The following is a 10,507-nucleotide window of genomic DNA, read 5'->3' as shown; positions in this document are numbered from 1 at the left end:
ATACTGGAACAGTCGTAATTATGACAAGAAGAAAGACAATAATTTTTTCTGTGTTTTCCTCTCTTTTCCTCTCTTGTTAATTATGAGCAAACAAATCCCCATAAAATGATTGATTGTAACAAGCACATATGAAGCACATACAACATTGTTTCTTATCGCATAAACTTAATTTCCCCTCCTGTTGTTGACCTTCAGTGTTGAACCTAAATAAGTTTTACAATCTACAGATTATAGTTACAAGCCAAAAAAGCTTCAAGAAGGTATTTTACAATAATATTCATGTGATGAGCTAGCGATAGTCCAGTTTCAGATTATTCTCCGTGCAAGTGTTTTTTAAAAGAATTATCTGTGCACATGTTGGTTCACTGCACTCACTAACAGTGTCCTACATAGAAACCTCTGCTGCACACTCAGGTTCAGAAGACAGAAAATAGAGCAATCAACAGTACCCATGAATACGATAAGAATAAAGAGTAGAGAAGATGACACGCGTTTTTTGTGATGTTTCATAGAGAGTTGCACGTGCATCTTTGCCTAAATTTATAGTTACACAACAATGTTGAGCATTTATTTGGGGGCCAATATACTTATAGTTGTATGAGTTTTGATCAAGAACGTACCGGTATAAATTATTATTGACTTACTTATGTTCAACTCAACTTTAAGTATGAGTCGCATGTATTTTGTTTTAGTGATATACTGTATAGGACAAGAAAAAGTATATACTGATATTTTATGTGATGGACGCTTTCAGTGGAGGGATTGTAATGGAGGGGTTGCTAGGGTGATAGAACCCGTATTCCATTGGTTGACGACGACGAGAAACAAAGGATTTATTACGATGGCGGTGAGACAACTGATAAGGTTGGGTCGGACTCAACAGCTAGAAATAGCGGTGAGCAACATAAGTTTGTTATTCCGTGGCAACGCACGGGCGCTCAACTAGTGTAGTTATAATTTGCAATTGGAGGATAAGTCAAACACATGCTATATATATATAGTTACTTCGAATTTGCACTAGGACAGACAAGAATCTTTCACGAAACTAAAAGGAACACTCAGACTATAGCTAACAAATACTACTAGCACCACACTGGTTGAAGCATCATCCTAAAATTGTTGCCCTAAATTAACTAGTATACTTAAAACGTCGCGGGCTAAAAATCTCGGTCGCCGTCTTGATTAGATCACTCGGCGACGGCGGGCCTGCTGCTGCAAGCCAAGCTTATTTCTCAACGGTGACGGAGACCTTGCTGCTGTCAACGGTGTTCTTTGCGGCAATGGTGGGCAGTTCGACACTCTTTCCCTTCTTGGGGGTCGACCAGTAGTAGCAGAGGTAGAGGATCAGCTGGGCGAGGCCAAAGAGGGTACCGAGGCCATTGGGGATCTGCACCGAATCAAAAGAGTACATTATAGTTAGATCGATGCACACTCAAAAAAAAAGAAGGAAGTTAGATCGATGCAGGGAGTTCTCGTTTCTCTGGCACTTTGAAGATGCGATTGCAGTACTCACCGTGATGTAGAGGTCGAACTTGATGAGCGCATAGGCCGTCCAGCAGCCGCCGTTGAGGAAGTTCACCAGCGACAGGAAGAATGGCATGTACTCCACGCTCTTGGTCCTGATCACTTTACCCTGCAAGAAGCACGATATTACGTTCACCAGTTAGTAAAAGCACACGTTTCATTAAGTATATATGGTATAGATTAATGAGGAAACATATTCACTGGCTAATTAACAGTTGCTATATATTGTTGATCTCTACATCTGGGACCGCATGACACACGGGTTGGAAGCAGTGTTGGTGGCTGGTACCGTATCCTTTTCCATTAATTATAACATCACCACCCCATAGAGTTGGCAAAAGGGAAGGATCACAAGATGCAAAGATTACAACACTATATGCATGCATCCCTAGGCATCACACATATCCGATGAAGTGCTAGATCACATGTTTTAGTTAGATCGTGAACCGTTCTTTCAGGCCCTTCCCGTCACTCAACAGCTAACACGAGAGTTTGGCGAGGGCAACAGAAAGCATGGTTGGCTGGCTACACGGGATGGAAGTACATATACATATGCAGAGGACACGTATGGGCTGTGTGTTACCTATTGTGGTGAATAAACTGTATGCTTTTTGACCTAACATACATGCAAGGGCAAGGCAACATCATGTAAAAGAACTTGGGTGTGTGAAGAAGATCATGACGATTTGGCAAAAGAGGCAGGTCTGATACGATGCTTAAAAATAGGAAGGTGGGGCTACATTATCTTATCCCATTAATTTTATTCCAAAGTTGCCTTATACTCTATGACCATGGTCTTGGAAGCAGAAGAAACAACGCGGCCGTATATAGAAACAAACGGATCGAGGAACTAAAGCGTGGATCAAAGATCGAGTGAGCGAGCACGTACCATGATGGTGAGCGGGGAGGCGTACATGATCGAGCCGAAGATGACGCAGAGGATGCCGACGATCATGGACCGCTTCTCGTGGGTGTGGGCGCCGAGGAGCACGCCGGCCACCACGGCCACCATGAACAGCGCCTCGATGGCGAGCACGCCGAGCATCTTCAACTGCACGCGCGCACGGGCACATGCATGGGTTAATTAGCTAGGGGCAGGCAGATCTTGTATACAGAAACCAACGCCGACAAAGAGACAGCAGTACGTACTCGTGTGTTTCTGGTGGCGTAGATGAAGAAGACGATGAGGTAGGCGCCCTCGATGAGAAGCCCGATCCCGTTGATGGTGACGACGAGGATGCTGTTGGGGTGGACGATGGGCAGGCCGTAGAAGACCCAGAGCATGCAGTTGAGCAGCGTCGCCAGGTAGGGGTCCGGCTTGAACTCCTCCACGTCCTTGGCCTTGATGATCCGCCAGAACGTCGGCCTGCACAGGCAGCAACAAAACAAGCATCAGATCCGTACCCCAGTTGTTATCGACAACCACCTTCCATGCATAGATTGGACTAGACAGATAAGCCGGATGCGAGGAGGCGGGTGGCGGTGGCGGCGGCGGCTTACGCAGGGGAGAGGAAGAGGCCAAAGGAGATGACATTGCCGATGATGCCGACGATGTTGCGGGCGGCTTCGGTGGAAACCATCTTGCTATCTTGATCGCCGGGAACGCAGCTCGACTTGTGGAAACGGCTTGGGGATTTGGGGTGATCGAAACAGGGAGGCCGGGCGGAGCTTATATAGGCGTGCTGGGGTTCTGGGTACGTCCTCCCCAACAGGGCCGGCCCCAAACAGGGCAACCGCCCCGGGACCGAGAGGATGAGGGTCTCCAAACATTTAAACTATCTATATCTATATCTACCTTTTTTTTTAATCTATATCTATACCCCTAATCTATATCTATACCTAATAATAATAATAATCTATACCTACCTAATAATAAAGAGGCTATTGCTTCCGTCGGAAAACCCACCAAGACATTTTTATAAAAAAAAAAACTGTAATTTTTGTTATTCAACCCGCGCTCCATCATTTATCTGGAACGCAAAAAAAAAACAATTCGCTGCAAAATTATATCCGTACGCATCGCCTCCTCCCGTCGACCCTGGGCCACCCTGGCCTGTGCCCAGGCCGCCGCCACACCACTCGCCGCCACGGCAGACCTCAACCGCCACCGCTACCGATCTCAACCCACCCGCCTCCGCGGCCGTACCTCTCCCCGCTCAATGCCCCCGTTGCGGCGCTCGAGCGCATCGCGTCGACCCTGGTCCATCCTGGCCTGTGCCCAGGCTGCTGCCACACCACTCGCCGCCGCGGCCGACCTCAACCACCACTGCTGACGATCTCAACCCACCCGCCTCCGCGGCCGTACCTCTGCCCGCTTGCTGCCCCCGTTTCGGCGCTCGAGCACAGATTCTGGATCAAATCAACGCGACATCTACAGTGACTGGGATGATGCGTCTGCTCGATGCAGAACGGCGGCGGCGCGCGGATAAGGCGCGGCGGAGCGAAGTACTTGCAGGTGGAGGCGGGCCTCCATGGATCACACGGGGAACTCCGAGTTTATGGCGCGGCAACGGCGACTCCTTATGGCCAGATAGAGGCGCCTAACCATTGCTCCCCTCATCGTATCCCCTCCTCCGGCAGGAACTCATCATCTGGTGAGATCCCCTCCCCATGCCTCCAACCGTGTGCCAAGCACCGGCAAGAAATTTTGTTTTGTGGGGATTTGTTTGCTGATGAATTAATGTATCGAATGTAAGATTGTATTGTTGTAGAGACAGAGAATGGAACACCACCTTCAGTTTGTCATCTGATCCCACATTCTCTACCCAATGAGTGAAATAAGATAACAGTCCGTTGATCAATTCACGTAGCCTCTTTGTTTTGCTTTGCTTGTCCCGCTCAATTTCTCATCATGGTGAAATTAACAATGGACGGGTTGATTTCTCAACAAAATAGGATAGGACAGACTACATTAGTTAGTTAGTTTATTATTTTAATAAATCAAAATGATTATAAAAAAGATTAAAAGCGTGTGGTATTTTTCTCTCCCGTTGCAACGCACGGACCCTTTTGCTATAATAATAAAGAGGCTATCGCTTCCGTCGAAAAACCCACCGTGGTGTTTTTATAAAAAAGCCCCTGTGCTTCTGATTGAGTCGATTTTGTTTGACGATTTTCCCTGACCGGTCGTCTTCGCAATCTAGGAGCAAACAAAACAAAAGGCCGCTTCTTCCTCCCCACGCCACCCAGCCTCCTGCTCCCCCAAGGGTCAACGCCATCGATCGGCAGCTCGTTTCCCCTCCTCCCGTGCCGCGCGTTCCCACTCGTCATGGCCGCGGATGCCACCCCTCCCTCCCGCACTATCCCCGCATGCCTGCTCCTCCTCCTCTTCCTCTCAGCGCGCGGGCGGACGCGCCCCCCTGGCGGCGGGGCTCGTGTACCCAGGCTTCACCGCCTCTGGCTACGAGTACATCGACACCCGCGACGCCTTCCTCGAGTCCAACAACGGCGCCTTTCGGGCGGCCGTGCACAACCCGGGCCATCAGCTGGCCAGTTTCTACCTCGCCGTGCTGCACGCGCCGACCGGCACGCCGGTCTGGTCCGCCAACCGCGACGCGGGTTGAGGCACTGCGTCGAGCACGCAGCCGGAGTGCACGCGTCGACCGGCACGCCGGTCTGGTCCGCCAACCGCGACGCGCCGACGGCGTCCTCACGCCGCGTCCAGCTCTCCGCGCGCGGGCTCTCCATGACGGATGCAGATGGCAAGACGGTGCTCCCTCCGCAGTCGTCCCCGTCGCCGCACTCCAGGCTGCTGCCGGTCAGGAGGTCCAGCAGGGGAGGCACCGTGTCGAGCACGCAGCCGGAGTGTGTGGGTAGGTCGCGCCGAGTGAGGGAAGGGCCAGCTCTGCCATGTCTGATTTGGACTCTGTTTCTGTCTGTGACCGTGTCCTGCTACAACTCGGTGCTACCTGACGAGGATTGGTCTTCTCTCCTGTAAAAAGCAACGATTTTGAGCTGAAATCTCCATCAGGTTGCGTACTTGGACCAGAAAAAAATACATCAAATCCTGGAGTTGGACGAAATAAGCATCATGTGGCCTTCAAGTTCGACGGAGGCAGAAGCGACAAGTTCGCCGGAGGTAGAAAAATATCCATCGAGCCATCCAATATCGTTAACAATGGCTACACCACAAGTATGTAATATAATACATTGTCTGTCAGATATTCATTGGTAGATATGTTCAGTGTGTGCGACTTTTTGACTGCTGTTGTGTGTGAATTTGTTCTGCCCACTATGTATATAATCACTAAGCATTCCAAATTTGATTATCTAGGCAGCTTTTAGATCACATGAACTATAATAAGAAACGACAGTGCAGGCTTCCAGGCTCTGCACGTCCCTTAGCCTACATGCCTCGAGATAGCCTGATAAATTCACTCTCTGGGCCAACTAGATCTGAGAAAGACTTGATGAAAATTATATCTCACCCGTTAGGCAGAGAAGAAGCAACGGCAAGGCAACATTCTTGGGTCAAATGGCTAAAATAAGGTGATAGAAGCACTGGCTTTTTTCTTGCAACAGCTATAGGTCGAGTCAGGACCTGTATCTCTTTTGGTTGTGTGCCGAGGAACTCAGCAGCATGCTAAAATTCAGTGGACCTTTATGCTTTCACGCAAGGAACCAAGGAATAGTATCTTAAGCAGGAAACTGTATATATATACTTAAAGCCATCCATATTCCATCACCCTGTTTTGTTATCCTTTAATTTTACTACCTGCATCCACGTGATGTACATTTTGCTCTTACACTTTACGGTCAATGCCACGAAAAAGACATAATTGATATATGGATTACAAGATAATATACTAATATGGTTGTATGCATCTCTATAGTGGAGCTTCCAGTTAATTTGCTTGAGCTTTTTACCTTTCCGAAGTACTAAAAAATAAAATAGTGCAATCATTTCTCTCTAATTAATTTTTTTTGTGACTGCAGAAAATAGATGACAACAGTGAACTTAATATTGCAGTGGATTTGATAACCGGCCTACCAAAAAAGCAAGAAAATTCCGAATGCATGTTCTGGAGTCATCACCTATGTTAACATCTACTCCTCTTTCTGATTGTTTTGAATCGATTGTGCCGGAATCAGATATTCAGATAGATCATGATCCATTACCATCAACTCCAGCCCCATCTAGCTCCACATTATCTCCTATTTTTCCATTACATGATGTTAACGAACCAGATTTACATAAAGAGATCAAAGTTGATGAGAAAAATGATCCAGGCCCATCCAGCCCCACAATATCTTCTAATTTTGCATTACATGATTTTAAGGATCCAGATTCTAATAAAGAGATCAAAGATGATCAGTCATATTATTACCTCCCACAAGGTATTTGTGTAACTTATGATGTGTATTTTCATATCCAATATATATTCTTTAATTGTTTTTTTTGCAGAGTATACATTAACGATCATGATCTATGTGCTCATATAGCAATAGAATCACATCCGGGAAAAAAATTGTTGGTTCACATAGATGGAAGTATCTATACCTAATAATAAAGCGGCTATTGCTTCTGTCGGAAAACCCACCGCGACACTTTTATAAAAAAGCCCCTGTATTTTTTGTTATTCAACCCGCGCTCCATCATTTATCTGCAACGCAAAAGGAAAAACGATTCGCTGCAAAAATTATACCCGTACACATCGCCTCCTCCCGTCGACCCTGGGCCACCCTGGCCTGTGCCCGTCGCCCCACCAATCGCCGCCGTGGCCGACCTCAAACGCCACCGCTGCCGATCTCAACCCACCCGCCTCCACGGTCGTACATCTCCCCGCTCACTGCCCCATTGCGGCGCTCGAGCGCATCACGTCGACCCTGGTCCACTCTGGCCTGTGCCCAGGCCGCTGCCATACCACTCGCCGCCACGGCCGACCTCAACCACCACTGCTATCGATCTCAACCCACCCGCCTCCGTGACAGTACCTCTGCCCGCTTGCTGCCCCCATTTCGGCGCTCGAGCACAGCTTCTGATCAAATCAACGCGACAACTACAATGACTGGGGATGATGCGTCTGCTCGATGCAGAACGACGACGGCGACGGATAAGGCGCGGCGGAGCGAAGTACTTGCAGGTGGAGGCGGGCCTCCATGGCTCACACGGGGAACTCCGAGGTTATGGCGCGGCAACGACGACTCCTTATGGCCCGATAGAGGCGCCTAACCCTTGCTCCCCTCATCGTATCCCCTCCTCCGGCAGGAACTCATCATCTGATGAGATCCCCTCCCCATGCCTCCAACCGTGTGCCAAGCGTGTGGTATTTTTTTCTTCCGTTGCAACGCACGGGCCCTTTTGCTAGTAATAATAAAGAGGCTATCGCTTCCGTCGGAAAACCCACCGAGATGATTTTACAAAAAAGCCCTTACCGTTTATGACATTAAACTCGTAGTATATATTAAATGTTTTTTAAAATACTCATATCTTTTAAACCGTAACTCCAAATTTAACATATTATATATGGAATTTGATTAGAAAAATATGTAGAATTTAAATATGATATTATTTTATCTGTTAAACATTTAATAAAAATACTATCTAGGGTGCAATCTTAATAAATAAGTCATTATTCGTCTTTCTTTCATACCGGTAGTCATGCTGGTTGGGGATGAACACGTCAACAAAATCAGGATTACAGATGAAACTGAAGGTCACTTGACTGATTCTTTGTACGTATTAAATCTACATGCAAGCCGTGTTAAAATAGAAGACCTGTGAAATTTTAAACTGCATTTTTGTAGGATAAGACCATCTTTATTTGTGTCGTAACTACAAATTCTTAGATTATAGACCATTTTTTATAAATTAAGAGCGTGCGGTATTTCTTTCTCCCATTGCAACGCATGTCCCCTTTTGCTAGTAATAATAAAGAGGCTATTGCTTCCGTCGAAAAACCCACCACGATATTTTTATAAAAAAACCTGTAATTTTTGTTATTCAACCCGCGCTCCATCATTTATCTTTAACGCAAAAGGAAAAAAGGATTCGCTGCAAAAAATTATACCCGTACGCATCGCCTCCTCCCGTCGACCCTGGTCCACCCTGGCGTGTGCCCAGGCCGCTGCCACACCACTCGCCGCCGCGGCCGACCTCAACCACCACTATTGTCGATCTCAACCCACCCGCCTCCGCGGCCGTACCTCTGCCCGCTTACTGCCCCCGTTTCGGCGCTCGCGCTCAACTTCTGGATTAAATCAACGCGACAGCTACAATGACTGGGGATAATGCGTCTGCTCGACGCAGAACGGCGGCGGCGCGGCGGATCCAAGTACTTGTAGGTGGAGGCGGGCCTCCATGGCTCACACGGGGAACTCCGAGGTTATGGCGCGGCAACGGCGACTCCTTATGGCCAGATAGAGGCGCCTAACCCTTGCTCCCCTCATCGTATCCCCAACTCCGGCAGGAACTCATCATCTGGTGAGATCCCCTCCCCATGCCTCCAACCGTGTGCCAAGCACCGACAAGAAATTTTGTTTTGTGGGGATTTATTTGCTGATGAATGAATGTATTGAATGTAAGATTGTATTGTTGTAGAGACAAAGAATGGAACACCACCTTCAGTTTGCCATCTGATCCCACATTCTCTACCCCATGAGTGAAATAAGATAACACTCCATTGATCAATTCACGTAGCCTCTTTGTTTTGCTTTGGTTGTCCCACTCAATTTCTCATCATGGTGAAATTAACAATGGAGGGGTTGATTTCTCAACAAAATAGGATAGGACTGACTACATTAGTTAGTTAGCTTATTATTTTAATAAATCAAAATGATTATAAAAGATTAAAAGCGTGTGGTATTTTTTCTCCGGTTGCAACACACGGACCGTTTTGCTAGTAATAATAAAGCGGCTATTGCTTCCGTCGGAAAACCCACCGCGACATTTTTATAAAAAAAACCTGTAATTTTTGTTATTCAACCCGCGCTCCATCGTTTATCTGCAACGCAAAAGAAAAAACGATTCGCTGCAAAAAATATACCCGTACGCATCGCCTCCTCCCGTCGACCCTGGGCCACCCTGGCGTGTGCCCAGGCCGCCACCACACCACTCGCCGTCGCGGCCGACCTCAACCGCCACCGCTGCCGATCTCAACCCACCCGCCTCCGCGTCCGTACCTCTCCCCGCTCACTGCCCCCGTTGCGGCGCTCGAGCGCATTGCGTCGACCCTGGTCCACCCTGGCCTGTGCCCAGGCCGCTGCCACACCACTCACCGCCGCGGCCGACCTCAACCACCACTGTTGTCGATCTCAACACACCCGCCTCCGCGGCCGTACCTCTGCCCGCTTGCTGCCCCCGTTTCGGCGCTTGAGCACAGCTTCTGAATCAAATCAACGCGACAGCTACAGTGACTCGGGATGATGCGTCTGCTCGATGCAGAACGGCGGCGGCGCGGCGGAGCGAAGTACTTGCAGGTGGAGGCGGGCCTCCATGGCTCACAGGTGGAACTCTGAGGTTATGGCGCGGCAACGACGACTCCTTATGGCCAGATAGAGGCGCCTAACCCTTGCTCCCCTCGTTGTATCCCCTCCTCCGGCGGGAACTCATCATCTGGTGAGATCCCCTCCCCATGCCTGCAACCGTGTGCCAAGCACCGGCAAGAAATTTTGTTTTGTGGGGATTTGTTTGCTGATGAATGAATGTATTGAATGTAAGATTGTATTGTTGTAGAGACAGAGAATGGAACACCACCTTCAGTTTGTCATCTGATCCACATTCTCTACCCCATGAGTGAAATAAGATAACAGTCCATTGATCAATTCACGTAGCCTCTTTGTTTTGCTTTGCTCGTCCCGCTCAATTTCTCATCATGGTGGAATTAACAATGAACGGGTTGATTTCTCAACAAAATTGGATAGGACTGACTACATTAGTTAGTTAGCTTATTATTTTAATAAATCAAAATGATTATAAAAAGATTAAAAGCGTGTGGTATTTTTTTCTCCCGTTCCAACTCACGGGCCTGCAACGCAAAAGAAA

At 48.0% G+C, this 10,507-nt stretch overlaps 1 protein-coding gene across 1 annotated transcript; it reads right to left on the bottom strand.

Annotated features, from left to right (window-relative positions):
• Nucleotides 1-994: 994 nt before the first annotated feature.
• On the bottom strand, nt 995-3,151 carry LOC123417260 (bidirectional sugar transporter SWEET6a-like). The gene is made up of 5 exons (XM_045106889.1): nt 3,025-3,151; nt 2,674-2,890; nt 2,414-2,575; nt 1,514-1,633; nt 995-1,387 (listed from the first exon to the last, which is right to left on the bottom strand). Exons 1-5 carry the CDS (start codon nt 3,102-3,104, stop codon nt 1,226-1,228), a joined length of 741 nt encoding a protein of 246 aa, XP_044962824.1. The 5' UTR covers nt 3,105-3,151; the 3' UTR covers nt 995-1,225.
• Nucleotides 3,152-10,507: the final 7,356 nt, after the last annotated feature.

Source organism: Hordeum vulgare, chromosome 1H, assembly GCF_904849725.1.
Source record: "Hordeum vulgare subsp. vulgare chromosome 1H, MorexV3_pseudomolecules_assembly, whole genome shotgun sequence".
In the NCBI taxonomy this organism is placed as follows: Eukaryota; Viridiplantae; Streptophyta; class Magnoliopsida; order Poales; family Poaceae; genus Hordeum; species Hordeum vulgare.
Note: the sequence above shows the minus strand (reverse complement) of the source record. Positions and strands in the feature narration are given on the sequence as shown.